The following is a 25327-nucleotide window of genomic DNA, read 5'->3' on the forward strand; positions in this document are numbered from 1 at the left end:
GTGTGCCAGGGCACACGCTTATGTACAGGGTACAGTTTAAGGCACCATACTGTAAGATGAATAAAGCTTTGAAGAAGATTCAAACATAATGTATATAAAGAGGGATGGAAAATCTTTTTTTACAATAAAAGGCTGGTCAAGCTGTGTTCAGTTTGTTCAGTTTGGAAAAAAAGACTTCTTAGAGCACACTTAATAATTATAACAATTTCCAAGGTCAGTATACAAAAAGTTTTATATCAAGGACAAAGGACAAGGGGGCATCCAATATATACAGAGAAAAAAAAGTACAGTAATTATCTGTTTGTTTGTGGTATGGGAGGATGCACAATGGAATACTTTGCTGTACGAAGTGAATATAGAAAAAGTAATGATGGAATAAAAAAGCCTGAGTTTTTTTTTTTTTTTATCAAAAATTTCCACAGAAGTAATTAAAGATATTATGAGAACTTTTTAAACAAAGGAACCAATCTAACAGTCTTTGTGACACGAGGGATTTTATCCCAGGGAGATTTGCTTTGCCCTCTTCTAGATCAAAACTGCTGGAGTTATGTAATTTGTAAGATTACAGTATACTGTATGTATTGTGTGTTTTTCACTTTTTGAATTTGGCGCTGTGCTGCATCCCCGTGCGTCGCTTGCAGGTAACGGAGCCCGGCACTGTGATAGATTGAGCGGACACACGGTTCATTCGCACACACATTGGGGAGACATCGCAGGATAAGTAACTTTGCCTGGATCCTGCAATGCGATCCCAAAAGTGACTCGGGGTTACCAAACTCGGAAATACTGCCAGGGAGGTTTAGGAGCTTACAATCTAAAGTCCATAACTCACATTCATACATACATATAATTGGGTCAATTTAGACAGAAGACAATCTATCATCATGTATTTGGAGGGTGGGAGGAAACGCATGCAGGCACAGAGAGAACATGCAAATTCCAGGCAGATAGTGTCTAGTTCCGTGGTTGGGATTTGAACCCTAGTGCTGCTATGCGGAAGTGTTAACCACTTAGCCACTGATATATAATTGATATATAGTTTTCTGTTAAAGTGTTACTAAACCCAGGACCCCGCATTCACTATATCTGGTCTCCCACAGACAGTACACAGAACATGAAAATGTGATTATTTTAGTAAATATAAACTACTAAATACCCTTTCTCATCAGCAGTATATAGCAGTCCTGTGACTTCTATCAGTGTCTGGCTAAAGCTTGTAGGAGGGGTTTTCATTCTACTCTGACTGTCCTATGAGGCTGCAGGACTCCTGACCCTCTGTCTGGACAGTGCTGATTGGCCCTGTGCTGATCACATGCACCCTTCCTAGAATGGATGGGGACTGTGGAAAGAGGGGAGGATCAAAGGAGACAGAATCAATCAGCCTTTTTACACAATGCGTGGGATTAACCCCTTAGGTTCCACAGTGAGTATAACAAGCATGCATTATTGCATATACACACTGATTGTAGTGCTGTGGGTTTAGTAACACTTTAATCTACTAAAACCCACAGGCTTTTGTAAAATAACAAAAGTGTAGTTGTAAAAAAAATCCTTGGCACTGAATAGGAAGCATTGATTCTTTCTACTGAACAGCACTATCGTACTCATTCAGTGAAGCCACAGGATGAGCATGATGATCTGTGAACTGCCTATTAAAATAAACTATGACCGTGCCCATATCTCTAACATGACAGGCCTGAATAAATGATAAATGAGGATCATTCATTGTAATTTGTCTACTTTCTTTTGTGGTGTCTGGGAACTCTTACAACTTAATCACCGCTATATAAGAATGCATCATGTCACACAATTTGAAAAACAAATTTCTCCAATGTACGTCTTATGCCTGGGTTCTATCTTCCTGTACTGACGTTGAAATATCAAGAAGGGTCAAAGTGTCTGGTAATACTGTTTTATACTGATCTGGAAACTATTTATTGTGAACAAAAAATGGATGACATATTGCAGCAGCCAAGAAACACAAAACAAGTTTTGGCTGATGGCTGTAAAAAGGTGATTTCTACCAAATAAAATAAGTCTGAAGAGCCCTAGAGAGTTCGAGTAGCCTTGGTGAAACGATGAGGTTATAAATAGTAAATAAAATAATGTATAAAAGGCAGTCAAGTTTTTTTTTTTTTTTTTTTTTTCATTTTCCTACAAATTCTAGTTTCTGACTGCTTTCTGCTTTGAATACCAAGCATTCCATCTGCCCGCCAGCTGTGCTTCTTAATCCTCTCTAATAACTGCAACTAGCGCTGCACCCTGAGAATCCAGAACTTTGAAAAACTTTGCTTCACACTTGCTGCCAGAACTGATTTTTAGACATTTGTTTTATATGAAAAGCAGTGTAAACAGTTTGCATTGACAGGTGGTAAATTTCCAGTCTCAAATCTAGAAGGGCATGACAATCTTTGCTAGCAGCAGCACGGGCTGTAATGATCTAGAGCACCCCTTATACCGAGATATAGCACAAGATGTGTAATAAACAGGAAAGTACCTGTCAGTTAGGATATGACTGGGCTGGTTGTAGGAACATTTTCTTCTTGAACTAGATATTTATTATTGTGATATTTTTAATTGGAATGAATTACAAATATAAAAGTCTCTTTTTGATTGCTGTCAAAATATGTCTATTATAAATGCCAGCCAGGATGCCCTTCCACTCATGTGAGGATCAGAGATATTTATACAGACTCTCCTGTACTGACTTTGCTTGCCAACAGTGGCAGTCTGTGGGTCTTTGCCTCCACGATGAAGTTAAAGTGTAAGTAAACCACCCTATCGTTTTTAGGAAGTTGCCTTCTTTGCCTCTGTTTAATCTACAACTGCCATGATGCTGCACACGTGATCAGTTATGACACCAGCCATTGGATGTTTCGACAGTTTAGTTGAGAGCACAACCAATGGGAGTGTTACATTTCCGGCACGTGCCGAGTTATTGCTTTGACCCAAGTCCAGTCCAGGAACTGCAGGAGGACAGGAACAGGAGGAGGAGGATTTATTGGACCAAAAATTGGTTGCTTTATTAATCATGACCAATTATGTCTTATGCCTTCACTGCGGGAGCTCCAGGAGAATAATACGGATGTTTTTTTGGAATTATCTCCGCATGACGGACCCCTGCTTTCACCAACTCTTGGCATTGTTGAACCCTATATTAAGAAGCAGGACACATGCATGAGGATTTTATTTTATTTTTTGGCTGAATAAGGATTTAATTTGGTATATTTTCTATATTTTTGGATGCACTGAATGCACGTTTTGGTTAAATTCTATTGGCAGTTAGCATGTCTAAATGTATTTCTTTTTTTAATGCACGATAAAAAAAAATTGTGGAGAATAATACTTGGCTATGTGTTTTACTACAAATGACAGTTTGTGAGTAGGCAGTTACAGTTTAAAAAATACAATGTAAAATTAACAAGGGACACCAACATAGTTGTATTTTTGATCTTAATAAACTACAGGATAATAGTGTTGGATAATGGTAACTTGCTAAAAAAAATAAAAAATAACAAGCATCATAATATTATTCTTGATATCACTAGAAAATAAAAGCCTTTTAAAATACGTTTGCCAGAACACCATCAGTATTACCAGCAAAGCAGCTTCATTATTATTCTATTAATGAAGAAGAGAATGTGCGCTGAATTTGGAGATCTCATAATTTTCCATGTCACGAATGTTATCTCTCCATTACAAACGCTAGTTTATAAGACCGACCGCTTCTGGCTCGCCCTTGCTTCCGAGAATGCGTGTTTGTACTTTGGACTTTTGTCCGACGGACTTGTGTACACACGCTCAGAAAATTCGACAAAAGACATTCGTCCTTGGAAAATTCTAAAGCCTGCCATCCAACATTTGTCTGCGGAAAATCCAACAACAATTGTCTGATGGAGCATACAAACGGTCGGATTTTCTGCCAACGGCCTGTCATCACACAATTCCCGTCGGAAAATCCAATCGTGTGTACAAGGCTTAAGTCTTGTGCACATTTTCACTGGCAACAACATTCACAGAGCACCTCAATTAAGCCCAAATCAATACCTGAAAATACAGGGATAGTCATAAGTGATAAAATGAGTGAGTACAATAGCCCATGTCTCTCAATCAACATTAACTATTTTAATCCATATGCTGCTAGTATTAGTAAATAGATAGGAAGATATATTAGGTATATTATGTTTATTTATGTTTCTTCATTTACTTCCTGGTTTCTGGTCTAGGCCAAAATGATGTCATACATCTCAGGAGTCATGGGCATTTTTGTTTTCATCTGGAGGAGGGTTTTTCTCAGCTAAACACACCTTCCTGTCTGCATGCCGGAGTTAAGGGCATATGGATTCTAGGAAGTAAATGCTACATGAATCATTTGCCCTTACTCAACATGGCCACAGCTGGACATGATATGGGGGGGGGGGTGTTTATCACAGTGATTTTTCAACAAAATAAAGCATGGAGACATGGATGGATGGGTGAGTTTGCTTTGAAAAATAAATTCATTAAACAGCGTTTTTGGTTTGTGGTGCTCATAGACACGTTCTGCCTTAAACATTTTTAAAGTAAGGCCTAAGGTAAGAAGTAAGGCCTAAGCTCCAATCATGCTGCCCAAATAGCCTTGATTAAGTGATCGTTTGCTTACTGATGAAAAAAAATGGCTCCATATGCTGTAAGCTATACAGTTATATGTAGAAATAATTATTCAAAAATAGCCACACACACAATGTTCTAATGGTTTATCTTATAGTGTGGTTTATCTTTTCTACATGATTCTACTTTGTAGAATCATGAACTAACAGCACATAGACCAATTTGTCCCATCGGTGAGCAACTGCTACTCCAGGTCAGGCTTGAGCAACGCTACTGCGCTGCGTTCTTCTAGTGCATTTTTGGAGCTGTACTATTTATTTGAATATGCCTCCCCTTGTTCCAAAAAAAGAAGCTTGTGTACCAAATTTCAGACATGATTCAAACTCATTTTGCTTTGTGCATTTTTGCACAGAAAACACATGGCAAAACACGCAACTACTACTCGCGTTTAGGGTGCCATTAAAAAGTAATGGCACTGTAAGTATGTTGCACATTTTGGTGCATTTTTGCGCATTTCTGCTATGCCCCTGTGTGAATGGGCCCTTAGTAAGCAGAGGTAGTTTTAGTAGCATGATCAAGCTACTTAAAGGTGTTGTAAAGGAAGAAGGTTTTTATGCTAATGCATTCTATGCATTAAAATAAAAAGCCTTCTGTGTGCAGCAGCCTCCCCCAGCCCCCTAACACTTACCTGATGTCCCTCTCTGTCCAGCAATATCCACGAGTGTCTCAGTTGTCCGAGATTCTCCTTCCTGATTGGCTGAGACACAGCAGTGGCGCCATTGGCTGCCAAAGTCAGCTAGCCAATCAGGGAAAAAGAGGGGGCGAGGCCGGGTCAAGGCTCCATTTCTGAAAAGACACAGTGAGCTGTGACTCAGCTTGGGTGTCCCCATAGCAAACTGCTTGCTGTAGGGGCACTGAATAGGAGAGAGGGGCCAGAATCAGAGAAGAGGGTCCCAAAAAGGTGGATCTGGGCTGCACTGTGCAAATCCACTGCAACAGAGCAGGTAAGTATAACAGGTTTGTTATTTTTATAGGAAAAAAACAAGACTTTACAATCACTTTAAATTCACCTATGAAACATATTAACCGCTTGTCGACGGCCTCACGACGATATACATCGGCAGAAGGGCTCGTACAGGCAGAATCACTAACCTGTACGTTGCCCTTTAAGAGGCGGCCAGTGGGCGAGCACAGGGCAAGCTCCGTGAGTCGGGTCGCGGGTCCCGCAGACTCGATCACTGTGGGGATACCCACGATCGCCTCACAGGGAGGAAGAACGGGGAGATGCCGATGTAAACAAGCATCTCCCCATACTGCTTAGTGACAGTGTCACTGATCTCTGCTCCCTGTGATCGGAGCAGAGATCAGTGATGTGCCACACGTAGCCATGCCCCCCCCACAGTTAGAAACATGCCCCAGGACACACTTAACCCTGACACTGACACCTAGTGGTTAACCCCTTCCCTGCCAGTGTCATTTACACAGGAATCAGTGCATTTGTATAGCAAGGATTGCTGTATAAATGACAATGGTCCCAACAATGTGTCAAAAATGTCCAATGTGTCCGCCATAATGTCACAGTCATAATAAAAATCGCTGATTGCTGCCATTTAAAAAAATATATATATATTAATAAAAATGCCATAAAACTATCCCCTATTTTGTAAATGCTATAACTTTTGCACAAACCAATCGATAATCGCTTATTGCGATTTTTTTACCAAAAATATGTAGAAGAATACGTATCAACCTAAACTGAGGAAAAAAAATGTTTTTTTATATATTTTTGGGGATATTTATTATAGCAAAATGTAAAAAATAATGCGTTTTTTTTTTCAAAATTGTTGCTCTTTTTTTGTTTATAGCGCAAAAAATAAAAACCGCAGGGTGATTAAATACCACCAAAAGAAAGCTCTATTTATGGGGAAAAAAAAGGACGTCAATTTTTTTTTGGGAGCCACGTCGCACAACTACGCAATTGTCAGTTAAAGCGACGCACTGCCGAATCGCAAAAAGTGCTCTGGCCAGGAAGGAGGTAAATTCTTCCAGGGCTGAAGTGGTTAAAGCAGGGCAGCACCAGGGAGGGAGGCTTTTTGGTGCTTGAGCATCTACTTTCCTTTCTGCCCAATGAAGCAACAATTAAAGATAACAAGCAACTTAGCACAGGTAAACAAAGAAGCCCAGCTCACCTACACCCTGGCATTGGCGCTTGCCTTTTTTGTCACTTGACACTCTGGAAGAACACAATCTATATGTAGGCTGTACATAGACTTCAAGTATTATTGTAGGAAGTTAAATAATGACGTGGAGCTTGGGCACTTCTCGAACACCGATGTACAGGAGCTCAGAAAGAGTTTTATTTTGGTTTCTTTGAATGGCATAATGAAATGTGCATTTCTAAAAGCTCAATTTTCTGCAGAACACAGTACTGTAAGTAGTGCTGTTCCAGCCAAATAAAACTGAATCATAACTATATGTTCTTAACACTGGCGTGTCCTTGTCCAAGATTTACCATGACTTGATTCAACACATCTGGCTAATGAATGCCTTTAACATTGCATCATTACTCAGGATAATATTAAAAATTCTGAGTGTTGACAAACTTATTCAGGCCTCTAAAGAATGATCTTTATTCCCAATTACTTCCTGGCATCGATATCATACAGCTAGCATTTGCTGTTCCTTAGTATGTACATTAATGGGGTTCAGGAAAACCTCTTTAAAATACTATTGCTATGGAAAGAAAACTTTAACATTTCATCTGGGAACAGCTATTGGGAACTATTGCTCACTGACAGCATGTATTATGCAAGCTTAGAACAAACACAAAAACCATTGTCTCCAAGGAACAAATAGGAATGTGCTTGTGTATAGACAAAAATGTGGGAAGAACCATTCAAAGAAGTTGCTTAAGGCTGGGTTCACACTGCTGCGGGGGGAGATCCGGATGTGATTCGCACCGCAAATCACATCCGATCTCCGTAGCGCTGCGAGTTCAGCCATACAGATAGTGTGAACGCCCATGCGATCCGATTCTGTTGCGGACGAAAAAAAGGGTCCCGTGCGAGTTTGCTGCGGGACCGCTGCGAGTTCAGCCATACTATCTGTATGGCTGAACTCGCAGCGCTACGGAGATCGGATGTGATTTGCGGTGCGAATCACATCCGGATCTCCCCCCGCAGCAGTGTGAACCCAGCCTTAAACAGAAAAAAAAACTGAACTTAAAGGTTTAAATTTCTTGCATTCATTTTATATTATCTTGCTGTTGGAATCACTGAAGGAACTACTGAGCGAAGGCATAACCTAAAATGATACTAAGGGCTCCTGCTGCTGTGTCTCAGCCAATGAGGAGGGAGAGACCCGCAACAACCGCTGCTCTCATGCACATCATTGGATCGCGATCGGGCTCAAGTACGTATTGGGGTAGCTGAGAGGGGAGCGGCACACTGAAGGTTTATATATATATATATATATATATATACACACACACACACACACACACACACACACACACACACACACATACACACATACACACATTATATATATATATATATATATATATATATATGCAGTGCATCTCTGCATTCCCCATGTTTTATTCCTATAAAGGTCCTGCGAGTACAGAAAAATATCTGTTCACCTGTCAGTAATGCACTCAATTCCTAAATCCTGTTGTGGACTGACAGCTTCTTTTTAGGACTGAGTGTTGTCAGCCAGGACCTGTTTTCTGTTAGCCCTTGTACACACGGTCGGACAATCCGACAACAAAATCAGATTTTGTCCGACGGATTTTGTCCGAAACTAGTGTTGCATACACACGGTCGGACAAAGTTCGTAACGTGATGACGTTATTTTGTAACGACGGGACTACATTCAGGCTAGTAGCCAATAGCTTTGGTCTAAGAATTTGACCTGAGCATGATGCGTGGCACTTTGTCCGATCGGAATTCTCTACAAACGAGCGGACAAAGTCCGATCAGATCATGTTGTCTGAAAATTTTATAGCCCAGCTCTAAAACTTTGTCGGTCGGATATTCCGACGGAAACAGTCCGATGTAGCCCACACATGGTCGAATTATCCGACAACACGGTCCGATCGGACATTTTCCGTCGGAATGTCCGACTGTGTGTAGAAGGGCTAAGGGGGACTCTTATGTTGATTCTGATGTACTTAGGTGTTCTCTATTGTGCAGAGACAAAGGAGATAGTTAGCAACTAAGATAAAGAGGTACAAAAGCTTACCATTTATCAACAGAATAAGCAAATAACAGAGATTTCCCAGTATGGAGATTAAACACAGCAAAGTCCTTAGGGTATACAGCACAGAAATTGCTCAACACATTGATACTGCCACCCACTTGAAATGGCTACTGATTACAGCTTATGGGGAGCCCCACTATAGGCTCAATGTACATGATCTATGCCAGCCATGCCTGTGGCTGTCAATGACTCATGGGACTTGTAGTTCCACAAGAACTGGAGTGTCGAGATTGCCTTCCCCTGAATTAAGATATTTAAAGTGGTTCTAAATTACCTGCATTAGGCAAATTTGGCCATAGATGGAACGATTTTCTTTCCTGTTCTCTCGTCGGGGGGCAGGGGGAGAACACAACGATTACTGCTAGCGGCTATAATTGCATGTAAAAAATGGACCAGCCGGGATTCGAACCGTCTATGACTGACTTTAAAAAATACTTTTCACTATCTGTTTGTTCCCCCCACCTTTAAATACTTACCCGCATCCTACATCAATCCAGTGCTGTACTTATCTACAGCTGCACTGGTCTCTCTCCCTGCTCTAGCAGTACAGGTTGATGTCTATTGGCTCCTACTCCTTTCAATCAAATCCAGTAAGGAGGGATTGGATGGTATTTGAGCCATGCTATGTGTGTCTGTGGACGCACACAGCCCAGCTCAGTAATACGCCTGCATGTGTGTCTTGAAAGCTCACAGCTTGCTATATCGGCACACTCAGGAGAGGAGGAGCGAACAGCAATGGTGGAGTGAAGATATTTGCCAGCACACCATGGAATGGCATAGATAGCGTCCAAATGAGTGATTTATTGCATGATCACAACACAAGGATAGTGCAACGCTTCGGAGCCACGCAGGACCCCTTTGTCAGGCATGTGATGATGGTGATGGTGGAGGACCCCTGAAGAGGAGGAAAGGAGGCTCTCTGTACAATATCCCTGCACAGAGCAGGTAAGTATAAAGTTGTTTTTTCATTTTAGGTAAAGAAAAGAGGGAATTTAATATCACTTTAAATCAAGAATAACAACTGGAGACGGGTTGCCACTGATAGGTATCTTGGCTATCTAAGAATTGCAAGAAAAATGTTAAGAATTGTTACAAGTAGTGTAAATGCATCTGGCTATCAATGCTTTCTGACACAAGGAAAAATCAACTAAGTATGCTAAAACACACAGCCAAAAAAGCATGAATGCGTTACAGATAGGGATATATTTCATCTCCGTAGGTGGAATGGCTGTATTTGGGTCTGCTGGTGTTTGTTTGTTTATTTATGTTTCCTTCATCCAGGTTTGTGGTGTCTAAGGGTGATATTGTTCACCAGTTATGTATGGGACTCCCACGGCACCACCCTTGGCAGCTCAAGTGGCAATGAAATAACTAAAAACAAGTCTGCCAAACAGAGTTCAGCGTTGTTAGCTCACCAAATGTCTTCAAATATTGCATCGTGTGTCCTCTCACATCCATTTTCTAACCCTATTAACCCGTGCTGGGTACAGAATGTGCTAAAAACCTGTTACATTTCACAAACGTGCAGGGATGAAAAAATATATAGTGTGCACACAATGCCAGCACTGTGCTCTCCCCGGTCACCTCACAGCCTCCTTTCATCATGCCACAGTCTGTCCCTTAACCCTGGAGAAAATGACAGGAACAGACACATCATTGACCACACAGCTGGAGACTGCCTGCCACCAATGGAGGAGACACTGTGCTGTACTTGTCTGATATAATTATAAAGCAAATTGCTATAATAAGTGGAACAACTTCTACCGTGCCCCTCACTTGGCAACCATACCTTGGCTGTGAAGGAAAAAGTTATATTTATGCTCTGGACTAAAGTAACCAATTATTGCTCATCTTATGATTGAATAATTGCAAACTTGAACTTGACTGGTTGCTATGGGTTACTGCACTTTGCATATCATCGCTGCTATTAGCTAATAAAGTTTAGCTGTTTAACCACTTGCCTACAGGACATTTTCACTACCTTCTTGCCCAGGCCAATTTTCAGCTTTCAGTGCTGTCACACCTTGAATGACAATTTTGCTGTCATGCAACATTGAACCCAAATTACATTTTTATCATTTTGTTTAGACAAATAGAGCTTTCTTTTGGTGGTATTCATTCACCACTGGGTTTTTCTATTTTTTGCTAAACAAACGAAAATATTTTTGTTTCTGTTCTAAAATCTTGTAAATAAGTCATTTTTCTTTTTCACGGATGTGCGCTGATGAGGCTACACTGATGGGCACTGATGAGGAGGCTGCACTGATGGGCACTGGTGAGGAGGCACTGAGGAGGCTGCACTGATGGGCACTGATGAGGAGGCACTGAGGAGGCTGCTCTGGTGGGCACTGATGAGGAGGCTGCACTGATGGGCACTGATGAAGAGGCACTGATGAGGCTGCACTGATGGGCACTGATGAGGAGGCACTGAGGAGACTGCACTGATGGGCACCGATGAGGAGGCACTGAGGAGGCTGCACTTATGGGCTGTCCTGATAGGCACTGATATGCGTCACTGATGAAGCTGCACTGATGGCAGGACAGATGCGCACTGATTGGTAGCACTGGTGGTCACTGTTGGGGCTGCACAGATCATCAGGACACTGATGATTAGCGACCTGATTGTCAGTGTAGATGTTCCCTGTGTGGATTGACACTTATTGGCTCTCCTCCCGCACTATCAGCGTGAGGAGAGGATTGCAGATAACTGCCAAATCCTGTTAAAACCGCAATCAGCTGTGATTGGACACATCTGGTCACATGGTAAAATCCGCTGTGTTTGGCTCTTTACCCCGATCTGTTATCAGGTGTGTCCAAAGGACACCACAATCACAGATCACTGCCGGTACGGGCTGCAGGGAGCGTGCAGGAGGCGCAATCACCGGAGGACGTCATATGACGCCCTCCGGCAATGTGCGACCATTTGGCTATAGCGCAGTACAGTGATCAAAGCGGTGTGCCGAAATGCATCTGATTTTGTATTTTTAACATGTGCCAAAAAAGTATTTACATTTGATATGGACATGGAGTTGCCGTCCCTTCTATCATCTATAATTTCACCTAAGGCCTCATGGACACTTGAGCTCAAAAATGTTGCTTTTACAGGAGTTTGAACTTTTTATTTCTTGCCTCTAAGCACCCCTCCATGTTAAAGTGGTTGTAAAGTCAAATACGTTTCTTTAGCATCATGGAAGAACAGATTTTTTTCTAGTCCTGCCCCACAAAGCTATGACATGTTGTAAAAACACAACAGCCAAAAACATGAGTGATTATTCAAATCTCTATTTAGATGACATGGGAATAGCTTTTTAAGTTTTCTAAAATGTTATGCCAAAAGGATTTATAATTCTGTTAAGCAAATTTTGAGATGTGTCAACTCCAGGCAAATAGCACAGCCAGGTCCTAAACCCGAGTAAAGTAAACCCTCCTGTCATTTTCAGCCATGGAAGCTGTTATCTTGGCCTCTGTTTAATCCTCAGCTACCATTTACAGTCAGTTATGACAGACACCTTTGGATGGTTTTACAGTTTGGTTAGGAGCACAACCAATGTGACAGTTATCATTCCTCTTATGCCAGGAATATAACAGTTTTATTAAAATTGTTAAAGGGACACGTTGCTTCCCCTCTCCAGCAGTACATACTAAGCTCTGACCACAGATAGCAGGCTTAATGAAAAAACAGAACCGATTCCTCTTCCACGCAATTGAGGATGAACTTCGATCCATCTATGGCCAGCTTAACCTTTACCCACTACATATGGTACATATGGAGCTCACATTGGTTTATGGGCTCCTTCTGCAGTCCCATGTGACAGCACCAGGCCAACAAAGAGGCACTAAGTGCTGTCACAAGGGATCAGGAGTGTATGTCAAAGGCTAATCCATACTTTTACTGAAGAAAGGTATGTACCGCTAGAGAGTGTAAGGGTAGGGGGGAGGTTAAGTAACATAGACAATTAAAGAAGAACTCCAGTCGGCATCAATCTAAATTTGTATATGTCTCATAAAAGCGTTTTGCAGTTTATTTCCCTTTTAACATATATCTTTTTAACTTATACAAAATGATAATGAAAGAGGTCAAATGGCCATCATTGGTCTTTTCCTCCTGCTCCTGCACTGGCCTATAGGCAGAATCAGTGGAGCCAGCACATTACTGCCCACACAGCACTTAATCACTTGCTGACCAGCCGTTATACTGTGGCAGGTTGGCTCTATTACATGAATCCTTTCCTAGTCTACTGTAAGTAGACTAGGAAAGTGTCCTATTGTAGAATAAATAAATTACAGACTACACTACAATTAAAGAAACATAACTGGATTCAATTTTATATCTGCTTATTGCGCTGCTTTAAATGTTCTCCTAGCGGACAAATACTCTTTTTAAAGTGGGTTTCAACCTAAAACATTTTTTTTTACCTTAATGCATTCCCTGCATTAAAGTGGCTGTAAATTGTCAATTCGTTTTTTTTTTTTTAATTAGCCTTTACAGAACAACCTTTTTAGACATTGGCTAGATTCATTGCCGTTTAAAAACCTATTTTGCCATCTGAGATTGAAATGTGAAAGGCAAACATTTTTAGTACATTAAGCTATTTTTTTGTAATTGAGTAGATAAGACAGAAAAGGCCACATTTTATTATTCTTTGTGGTGCAACTGGGTGCAAAGTAACAATTAACGTGAATACATATTGATTTACTACACTGAATCACATTCTACATACCAACACTGTAAAAGAGTAAATGAAAGGAGCATCTCATAAAAAGAGTTGCTATAGCAAGACCGTCAATGCTTTATTTTAGTGTAATGTGACTCCCAAGTCAGTGAAATAATTTATTGCTTTTAGCCGACAGTACAGATACTTTAATGCCCATTAAGAATGAAAGTCTTTGTCCCATGCAGTGAAATTCCAGACCCCATGAACAAAATACCCATCAAAAAGGAACAAAGGCATCTACTGTAACAACTGCACAGGTGTGTGATCGTCTCTTCCGCTCACAGACTCTGTACTGCTGCTAACAAATCATAGTGGCCTCTACAAATGACTTACTGAGCTGCTTGTCTCCTAAGAAAAAAATTATCAAATGATTGACATGTTCTCAGGTTTGTCACATCTGCAATGCTTTTTTTTTTCACCTAAAAGCTGCACTGTCACTGAAAAGATAAAAACAAAAATAATAGATACCTTGAGAGCTTGTTCATGTAACATGTGTTAGGCACCCTTGCCCAATGCACTCCCAATGTAGTGTATAAACAAGGCAAAAGGCCTGGTTTTACCATGGCAGTTCACACCACTGTGCTGCACTCATTATGCAGTATGTTTTCTCAGAGCAGCGTAATGCAATGCAATCATGCGCTTAGCACCATACGGCAGCAAATACAACTCAATAAAATGTTACTTTGTTCTGCTGAAAAATAAAACGATAGAGTGTAATGCGCTGTTTACAGTCTGCTACCTTTACATCACACACTAGCAGCAGTGCAGGCTGCTGTAAAAAAGCAACCGGGGGTTATATATCAACAATTATTAAAGTGGTAGTAAAATTCCTCCAAGAAAAAAACTATCTCATTGCAAGGTAAAATAATGTGCTAGCATGCAAAATGTATTGTACCTAATAACAATTTAAAGTACATAAACCATAGACATGAGGTTCACATTACAGTTTACCTCTTAAAAGCTCATCTTCTTTCAGTTGTTAATCTGTAACAATTTTTGTGCAACCTACATACGTGTAATTTACAGTAGTGATGGTCATCTCCACCTAGCGGCTGATATGCATACTACTTAGTTCATGGTTCTTAACTACTGTCCTCTGGGCCCACTAACAGGCCAGGTTTGCAAGATAACTGAAATACATCACAGGTGATATCATTTGCTGCTCAGTGATTGCAGTATTCTAGTCTGCATCTCCCCAAGGCAATACATAAACCTGGCCTGTTAGTGGTCCTGAGGACAGAAGTTGAGAACCAATGACCTAGAGCATGTGCACAAGAAACATAAAGAAACCTGCGGGCGGGCGGGTGGTTGGGGTTTAGGTTTCAACTGCCTAGGGGCATTCACAGAATTTAATCCAGCACTGATCACCCCCCCCCCCCCCCAATTAGATAAGAGATCACCAGTCTTGACTTTACTTAAACTGTATCTATAGACAATTGTTCTAGTAAATGGAGTGGGAATAGAATTCACTTTAAAGTGTTACTAAACCCTAAGGCCTCATGCACACAGCAAATGCATTTAGGCACATCAAATGCCTGGACATTCTTTTATTCCACTGATCTGAATATCAATTAGTGTTCATGTGCATCTACCCTCATTTAGGCATGTCTAGCATTTTGTCAGCCAAAACGTTTCTCTTCTGAAAGCAATTTATTTTTTTTCCCTCTAAATGCAAAAGTTACTGCCTTCATCCTCTAAGAGGGATCCATGGAGCCACCTTTGCACATGTACTCACGGCTGCCTTGGTAGAGGTGTCTCCTTATGTCCACAGAAGCTCATGGCATCGGTGGCAAGCCGCTGTCATGCTCCTTTCCCTAGCTGCTCAATGACAGCGGGTGGAGACTGACGTGTCTCCGCTGTACTGTGCATGTGAGGGGCCAACAGAAAGCTTGTGAAAATTCAGAGGAACCTGAACTGAGGACCTTGGGCCAGTAGTAGTGAGCAGGAGTTGTATATGATTTTTGGAGACAGATATTAAGAAAAAATTTACTTGTTCATGTTACACTGTTTGACATTACTGAGTACTTTAAAAAAAGCCTAGGGTTTAATACTACTTTAAGACTATAGTATTAACACCAATGCTGAAACACAAGCTGCTTTAGGAACTATGAAATCAACCCCTTTATAAGTGAACTAAGATGGCTGAAAAATTCGATTTACAGCCTATATAAAAATCAGTAATTAACAATGAGAATCCATTGTTACAGGCTCATCGTTGGCAAAGTAAGCATTTGGGAAAGAAAGACAGCCCTCAAATAGGCATTTTCCCTCCCTCTCTTTTTCCGGTATACACAAAAAAATGTTCTATATTTTTAGCACAATTATTACACTATTATGCAGGAAAAAGAATGCTATGTACATTTTTTCCAGGGCATGAATACCAGGTCAAAGAGTCCATTCCCTTCCTGTACAGTCACTTACACCAAGCAAAGACAAAGTTATAATCTTTCTAAATTATTCTGGCTCTGCTCCATCTACAGAAGAAACTGTACAGAGGCTCATGGAGCAACACAGTCTACTTTTTTATACCGACTACAACTGCATCTCACCATTTTTTAAAGAAATATAGAGCAACCAATCTTTTCATTCTACATTTTATGTGATACATACATATTTTTATATTTCCTTTTTCTAGTAAGTCTCAAGTATAAGAATGTATTTTTGCATGCAACAACATGCACATTCAGGTGCTTGCCAAGAAAAGCCGGCAAGAGATGATCTGACTAGAACATACGGGCTGGATTTAAAGGGAATTAAAATAATTTGCATGTATATACAGGCACTCCACTTACATGAAAATACGACTGCCATTATGGATAGGTAAACAAATGTATACGCAAGGCCAAAAATAATGTAGGAGTAACTCAGTGCTTCAGGGCACAGACTGACTATAAAAATAATGTTGGAGACTCACGTGTCATGCCTCTGTAAGCTTTGAAAGTGTTGCTCAGAGCAGTCAATCTGATTTCAGCTGTCATTTTAATACTGCGGTCTACCAAATTAAAGCAAAGCTTAATTGAACAAGCCAAAGTTAGAAGATTCTGAGTGCCCCAGTATTAGTAAATCCCCCCTGTCTGTCCAGCTATGGACAACATCAGTACCAACATCTAAACTGTACTGAGAGATGGCCTGAGAAATTGATTTTGTAAGTATTCCTTGAGCTGTAAAGCATACAGCCCATACAAAGTCTTGATAATGCTAGTACCCTACAAAAATCACTCGCACATAAAGTGTATATAGTATATGTTTCTCAAAATTTGCATTGTTGATGGGAAGGTTCCTTTGGGCTCATGCATACTAGTGTCAGGAACTTACTGTTCAGGTCCACAAAGTGAACATTCCCAAACATATCCTACAGGGTTCTATGTACATTTGTATACTAGACGTCAGAAGCTTTTACAAGTTCAACTGTTAGATGCATTAACAAATCACAAAAAATTAGCATTAACGGTCTGTTTAGTGTTGGTTTTGCAAAGTCGAATGTAGCTGAATGGATGCATATGCACCTAAACCTGCTTGGTGCCATTAATTGTTAATGATACCCTAATTGTATCTGTACCAGTGTGCCTGAGGCCTTACTGATTTCAGAAGACCAAGGATACTTTAGCCTAGGTTCACACTGTAGTCATGCGGGAACCAGCACAATTCCGGCTGTGAGTTCAGCCATACAACTGTAGGCTGAACTCACATTGTACAGACATCACATGTGATCGGCACCTGCGGTTCGGGTGCGAATCACATGCGATGTCTGAGATCACTATAGTGTGATCCTGGGTTTAAAGTAGAGCTATAGGCAAAACTTAATTTTGGATAGAGTAAGAGAGGGTTATAACCCCTGTCAGATTTGCTTTCGACATCTGTGTCTCATAGCCAAACAGGAAGTGGGAGGTAATCCCTGCAAAAGGGACATTTCTTGGGGACCCCATATCACTAGAACTAGGGGTTGATTTACTAAAAATTCTAGTGTAGCTGTGCATAGAAACCAATCATCTTCCAGGTTATATTGTCAAAGCCCAATTGAACAAGCTGAAGTTTGGCTATCATGTACAGCTGCAACAGATTTTGCACTCTCCAGTTTTGGTAAATCAACCCCCTAGTCTCCCCACTGGAAGATTTCCCTTTTAATGATAATGGTAAACAGTACAAATAGAAAGGGTGCATCTCTTTAATGGGGGCACAGACAGATATAAAAACTGACAAGTGTTCTAATCCCTCTCCACTCTATCAAAAAAAAAAAAAGTTTTGCTTTTAGTTATAATTTAAGCATACTAAGCATTAGTACATAGCCAACACAACAAACATTGCATTAGAATCAAAGGTATATTGGCCAGTGCAATCAATGTCATTCAGTTTAACAACTGCTAATGAACTCATCTGACCTTTTTTAGACAAGTCTGGAGTAATTAAGGCTAAACCACAACTGCAGTGCATTTTTGCCCACAGACATGCAAAACACTGTATGCTGCTACACACAAATAAATGACGGCACTTGCACGTACATTAGCATTTAAAATGTTACATTTTGAAAAATATGTCCCTTTGCTTGTAAGCGTAAAAGTGCTGGACTTAATGTGCATATAGTTACAGTGTGCAGTTTTACAGACATTATGTACATTATGTAAATGTATTGCTTTATATTTATCTGACTGGGCAGGATAATCATAGTTCTGTTGCATTCAATTATTGAATGAACAGCCTGTGATGAATTAACCCCATGTTTTTAACTGCACTCAGCAAAATAATCAAAAGTAGGAATGCACTTTGGCTTGGTTCACACCTATACGTTCGGTGCAGCCTCAGTTTGCATGGACAAAGCAGCCTATTCACTTAAATGGGCTACTGTACCTGCTTCTAATGCAGGAAAAAGGCACCTGCAATCGCACTGTGTGTTTAGATTCATGGGGTACCATTAACAATGAATGGAGCAGAGTATTGTGGCTGTGGTTTGTGGGATGTGGGGACAAGTGTGATTCCGACACAATTGTGAACCAGGCCTTCAGGTGCTCTAATTTGTAAATTTATAAAACCCTAACTGCCACCCCTGCTTCTCCTTGACCTGTTCCATGCACAAGTAGACATTGTCAGAATTTGGGTGTGTCGGAAAAACTCATATCTATCGACCACACTGCCATCGCAAAAAACAACACTGATGTAGTATGTGCAATAATCCAAATCATGAAGTCATATTTCAGTATACTGCAGTAACAAAATAAGACGCCTGATAGTTTGCTAAGGTTACTGCTTTCATGTATTGTCACCTGTATTACTAAATAAAAGTGTATGACTTCTATCTAAAAGTTGTTTTTCTAAATGAAAGGAGTAAATGAGATAACCATACAAACCTTGTTGTGTTTCTTGCTCATTTGACTTTGGACTGCTTCTTGCTCTGCGGTCAGTTTTTTTAAGTCCTGTGACACTGTTTACACTTCCACAACTGGCCCCATTGTGAGCTTTGCCATTGCCATTGTATACAGTCGTACAGTTCCCTATATGGTTTTTGTACAATGTAGATGGAGGGCTGTTCAAACGGTTTTGTCTGTCAATCTGTTTGAGCTTTTTATGTTGAGGCTTGCAGTACTGGTCTTCTCGTGTGATATAACTGGACATCCCAAACAGTGGTATGATTTCTGAATACAAAGAAAAGAAAAGTTATATCATATGTGGATAACAAGTGCAACAAAGAAGACACACAGGGGTTGATTTCCTAAAGTCAAATAGACTGTGCACTTTGCAAAGTGTAGGTGCTCCAGAGCTTAGTAAATGTGCAGAAGCTCAGCTGGCTTCCATCATCCAATCACGTGCAAGCAAAAAAGCATTTTTTTTTGTTTTGTTTTCATTGCACGTGATTGGGTACTCTTTGCAAATTGAAGCTTTACCTCATTTATTAAGCTCTGGAGCAATTGCCTTTGCAGAGTGCACAGTCTATTTGCCTTTAGTAAATCAACCCCCAATCTTCCTGATTTTTTTTAATTGGCCGGTACAGATGTGGAATGTAAGGATCTAGAATGATTGTGTATGGCTGTTTTAATTATGTAGGTGAGAAAAATGGAAATTGGAGTGCCACGCTACTGGTAAGAGGTCCAGATACAACTTTATTCCAATAAAAGTCAAAGGGACAAGCCAAAGACAATCCGATGTGTTTTGGTGGTCTCAAAGCACCCTCTTCATCAAGGCTTGACTGAATTATGTGAATGAACTAGAAGTGATCTGGGCCTTTAATGTTATTTCTTCCAGTGTGATTACAAGCAAAGGTTATGTCAGCGGCTGATTTGGCAGGACCTTAAGCAGGTATCTTGGATCCATTTAAATCTTCTCATTGATCTCTAGTTAACTCTTTATTACAGATTTTTGAATGTTTTATTTATTTGCAATCTATAGTTAACTGTCATCAGCTTTTGGCGAGTCCCTTGGACTTGCTGCTTGCTTTGTCTTGCCTCTCTTTCCCTATATCTATCTTATTATGTTATGCTCCATTGAACAGCGTTTGCAGTTGCCAGTTTTTTATTTGCTGCAAATGTGCTAGTGGTTTCCAGGAAATCAGTGGACTAACTTAGTCTTAGCTTCCCAGATCAATGCTGTGTATGCAGATGCTACAGAAATGACAGTTGAGTTCTCTGCTCCTGTCACATCTGTTCACACTTAGATACACTGACCCCCAATATGCAGCATACAGGCTACAAGCAGGCACAGGGTTCTTAGCAGCAGTAGTCTGTAAGGCAGGCTAGCACGTACAGGAAGTAATAATTTCCCTTCCATCACTTATGACAAATCCTGAGTGACTTGGAAACAGTCTGATGGCAGGGCACAGCAAGGGTCCGGTGCGCCCCTGTTCACCATTTTAGGTCCGAATTAGGTCCGAACTTTTGCCTGAATTGGGACCTGAAATGGAGTCAAAGACGCACAGGACCCTTCTGCAGTGTGCTCCGCAGCCACCCCAGAGAAGTATGATCAGCTCCATTAACAGCCGGTCAAACTCTACTGTCATGCAAATTACAAGCGGGGAAATCCACATCTAATTCGGATAAGTGTGAACCCAGCCTGAGAAATCACTACCCGCAGCAGGTAAAAAAAAAACAAAAAAATTATAATTACACGTATATTGACTTATCATTTACTTTATGTTAATGACTCATTATGCCCTAGTGTTGTGTTTCATGTAAAGTCCCAATTGCCCCACCTGCCCCTATTTCCCGTTCCGTTTTCATCAGGAATGCATTCATACAGACATGTAAAGCTTTTTTATAGGTCGACTTAAAAAGTTATTATTTTTATTTATTTTCTAATCTGTAAAATTAACATTTCCACCCTTTGGCCACTTTTGTTAATAGAAAGTTTTTCTAGACATATATTTTCACGACAGAATTAAATTTAAAATGAAGCCATTTACCTTGCTCTCCATAGATTGTGTGGGGAAGATGATGCGGATAGAACTGGGGAGGTATATCCCCATGCCCCGTGACTGGCGGATAGAACGGAGTATGTGAGTTGTGTAGGAAATGCGGATGATGTGCAAGGTATGGAGGTAAATGATGAGATGGAGAGATAGCGGATGGATAGCTGGGAGGGTAACAGTCTGGGGATTGTGGTGTAACCACTACACGTCGAACTCCTGTGCTGTCTTCTATAACCTATAGAAGAAAAATAATCAGGACATATTCACACAAAGAAAAATAAACATTTATTCAGCAAAGATGAGCAAGATGTAATAGCCATGATGAGCTGCAGTAACCTATGGCAAGCAATCAAAAATAATCTCTCGCCTGATACATGTTTTTTTTTAATAGGTGAATTGCTATGCACATTTTTTTATAAATAAATCCCTGATTGCAATTTATGTAATGTTTTAGTTTAAACATAAAGTTTGAATATATATTATATAGGGATATACCATATGTAGTCTTCCTTTTAAAATGAAAAAAGACCACTATTAGTTACTATGACTACAGACAGTTATGGCCTGGGTATGAAAGTTAGGTATTTTGTTTGAAGGAAGTAAAGACATTTTACTTACCTAAATGCTGACCTAATTTTACTGAAAATATTAAAGTATGCTTTAAGGTGTCAACATAACAGACTTGGAATTGGATACTGACACTTGTTCTGTCAGATCCAATACAGCCTGAAACAGCGATAATAGATTTCTCTGTTACTGTGTTCTAACTTCCCACCTGCAGAGGAGGTGTTGTTTCGTGTTTCTCACAATCACCTAGCCACCCACAGCAATGTCAGGCTGATAATGGGAAATATAGTCATACCCAACAAGCCTACCAGAGCCTTTCCGCACCAGTCATCACATGTAACCATCAGATGGCCGCTGGCCAACAGATACTCCACCTGATAATGACAGTGGGTAGGTATCTGCTTGCCCTTGCTTTAGCAATCTTCTTCCAGTGCCAACAAGGGCACACAGCACTTTGGATCTTTCAGCCTTATTTGCAGATTGAAGATTGAGATCTGTTCTGAAATCCATAGCACTCACACTGGGAGAAAGATGGTCATTAATCTAAACCAGTCAGACTCTGCTACATGCACATATACTGACCAAGGACATTCTGACAAAAAGAGAGAAGAGACAGATATTTCAGTCTCTGTCTAATAATGGGGAGTGGGAATGGAGTGACCAAGCCACATTGCTACATGAAAGTGATGTTACCATTCTGGCTGTGCTGTCATGTAAATCTCAGGACTTACTGAACAAACTGGTATGCAATTCTCCTGTATATTTAGCTGCTGGTCTAGAGCGGGGTTATTGAATTAAAATTCTCGGAGGTCCAGTCAATAAAATTATCTTTCAGCAGAGGTCCGAATCTCATGATTCTTAATGGCACCTCGGAGCATCGGCAAATATCACGCGTTTTTGTGAGCGCAATTTAAAAAAAGGAGCGGGGACTTCTTTTTCTGGGTTCCTGCATGTAAGAAATCCCATTGAAATGAATAGGCTGCCTACATGCAGAACACAGGTTGATGTAAACCTAGCCTCAGATCTTTCACATCACAATCCCGTTATTACAACAGTGTTCTCAGTCCCCCCTGCACATCACAACCAACCCCCCCCTTTACATTACACCCCCCTTTCACATCACAGTTACATTTAGATCCCCCTTTTGAAGGTGATCTGGAGGGCACATCAGATAGATGGTACATCAGCCTAGAGCTGACATTGAAGGTAGGACAGTTCCAAATGGAGGGCAGGAGCTGCACAACTTTTCCTGATAACCAACTTGTGATTGGTTGCTACAAACCAATCACCTGCTGGTTAACTTGAAAAGTTAACTTAGCAGCTCCCGCCCTCCATCTGGAGCTGTCCTGTCTCAGATGTCAGCTCTAAACTGATGCGCCTCCAGCCGTCCATTCAGAGCTGTCCTGACTCTGATGTCAGCTCAATGATTATGGCAGCAGTGACAGTGGCTGAGAGGAAGAGACAGCTCCCAAACGGCCGGGCCACGGCCGATCCGGATGAGACAGTCACTGGGTCCAGATCCAGACTGCAGTCTACCATTTAGTGACGTCTGGTCTAGAGTTTAGCTTTAAAGACAACATATGCTAATAAATCACAGTACTGGATTCCAATGCCAAGAACCACTTCAGTGCAATGTCTAATGACGTTTGAGTATTACTATTGGTGGGTATTTGTACCTGTGAGATGTAACCAGGAGGCACATGTATTGGAGGGATGGACCCATTTGGAGACATCATTGGAACTTCTGCAGGACCTAAGGGGGAAAAAAAAGCATTAACATTATATATAAACACTTTAACACAAACATGGGATATAAAATGTGATGTTATAAAAGCAACATTCATTTTTATTTCAATAAGTACACAAAGACACTGCAGAGACTTAGTCCCTTTACATAATGTGCCCTCAAAAGTGCAGCACCCAGCCCTACTGCTTGCAGCCTGTCAAAGTCTATACCAGCTTGAAATACGCTGCAGAGGAACAGGGCTTAATGCTCCAATGAGTGGCACTCGCATTTAGGGCACAATGCATTCAGGGATGAATGGAAGGCAGATGTTCTGCATTATGAGCATTCATGCCCGAAACCATGAGGATGTAAATGCAACTACCACTCTGTACAGCGTTTAGCCCATCCAGCCACAGTGTATTTCAGTCTGTCACAGACTTTGACTTGACATTGCACTTATGCCTCCAGGTACACAAAGCACTGGGATTGCACACACAGGGGGCTAGACACCTCAGTTGCAATAGACCTTAGGCCGCGTACACACGCGGGGACTGTTCGCTCAACTTTGTCCGCTGAACAGTGTTTCGGCGGACAGTCCGCTCGTGTGTGGGCTTTCAGCGGACAGTTTCAGCGGACAGTCTGCTGAACAAAGTTTTTCGGAAATTCCGAAAAACTGTCCTCTGAAACTCTGTTTCAGCGAACAGTCCCCTCGTGTGTAGGCTTGTTCGTCAAACTAACTTCCGCGCATGCTCAGAAAGGATTTACACGCCGAAGTTTGCATTGCAGTGTATAGGACGTCGTATTTTTCGTCCCGTCGTACGTGCCGTTCACGTCATCGCGCACGGTTTCAGCGGACTGTTCGTTCGTCGTGTGTGGGCAAGTCCGTCCATGCTAATTTTGAGCGGACTGTCCGCTGAAACTGTTTGACGGACAAAGTTGAGCGAACAGTCCCCGCGTGTGTACGCGGCCTTAGGCCTCATTCACACTGGCACTCCTGTGATTAGCTTTTGTAAGTGCAGGAGAAATCATCTGGGAAGTATAAACAACTTTTATGCTTCCCGGATCACTTCTTTCTGAGTTTTAAATGTTCTTGCTTTAAAGCAGGTTTAGCTGCGTTTAATCACAATTAAACCTCTAATCGGATCCTGGACACACAGAATTCTACTTTTTAAACTGACTGTACCACAACACAGACAAACAATCAGTATGACTGGCACCATTGAAAAATCATTCCATGCATTTACTGTATAGGTTTTTGGAAATGTCCTCTAAACACATATAAACGCAGGTTAGTCAGTGCCTGTGTACATGAGGCTTTACGCTGTCTATAAAATTCTCTAAGAAAACCACACCGATGCAATATATTTTGGAACTAAATATTCCAGACAGTTGAGAAACATATACAATTCATACACTGCGAAAAGTATTTAAGAATGATTAGCCAATGGCATTATCAGAAGCTTTACTAAGCAAGAAATATGTTGCATGGATGAACAAGTCCTCAGACATGATTTTTACAGAGCTTTAAAGCTTTCTTGTAAATTCCAAATGCTTAAAAACAGGGGTAAGCAACCCCTTTGAGTGATGGAGATCTACCTGAACAACATGAAAGAGATCAAAGACCACAGGGTTGTGGAGCCTCCTTTTATTGTTTAAAGAAATTAAAGTCATATGAAAGGGTATTTGTTTTTTTAAATAACAAACATGTCATACTTACCTGCTCTGTGCAGTGGTTTTGCATAGAGCAGCCTCAATCCCCCTCTTCTCGGGTGCCCCGCCGGCGCTACTGGCCCCTCCCACCAGCTGAATGCCCCCAGAGCAAGCAGCTTGATCTGGGGGCACCTGGGCAGGCTTGCTCCCAAGCAGCTTCTCTGCATATTTATTCACACACAGAGCAGCTGCTTAGCCCAGCCACCTCTGTCCCCAGTGGCTCACCATTGGCTCACCTTCTCTGTGCAGCAGCCCCCTATTACTTACCAAAGCCCCATCACAATCCACCGATGTGCACAAGAGCCTCAGCTCTCATTGACCCCCACTGCTGTCTCAGCCAATAAGGAGGAAAAGTCCCCCAGA

The 25327-nt window shown here is 41.1% G+C and overlaps 1 protein-coding gene across 2 annotated transcripts in view; it reads right to left on the bottom strand.

The window, feature by feature from the left end:
* FNDC3B (fibronectin type III domain containing 3B) overlaps nucleotides 1–25327 on the bottom strand; it is a 467960-nt gene that overhangs the window by 228801 nt on the left and 213832 nt on the right. For both annotated transcript variants that reach the window (XM_077487969.1, XM_077487970.1), the window contains 3 exons: nucleotides 23205–23281; nucleotides 20956–21196; nucleotides 18911–19195 (listed from right to left, as the gene is read on the bottom strand). In XM_077487969.1, coding sequence (XP_077344095.1) covers nucleotides 18911–19195; nucleotides 20956–21196; nucleotides 23205–23281 — 603 coding nt within the window. The remainder of the gene's footprint in view (nucleotides 1–18910; nucleotides 19196–20955; nucleotides 21197–23204; nucleotides 23282–25327) is intronic.

Source organism: Lithobates pipiens, unplaced genomic scaffold (genome assembly GCF_037356315.1).
Source record: "Lithobates pipiens isolate NorthernLeopardFrog02 unplaced genomic scaffold, aLitPip1_a1.2 Scaffold_18, whole genome shotgun sequence".
Taxonomy (NCBI): Eukaryota; Metazoa; Chordata; class Amphibia; order Anura; family Ranidae; genus Lithobates; species Lithobates pipiens.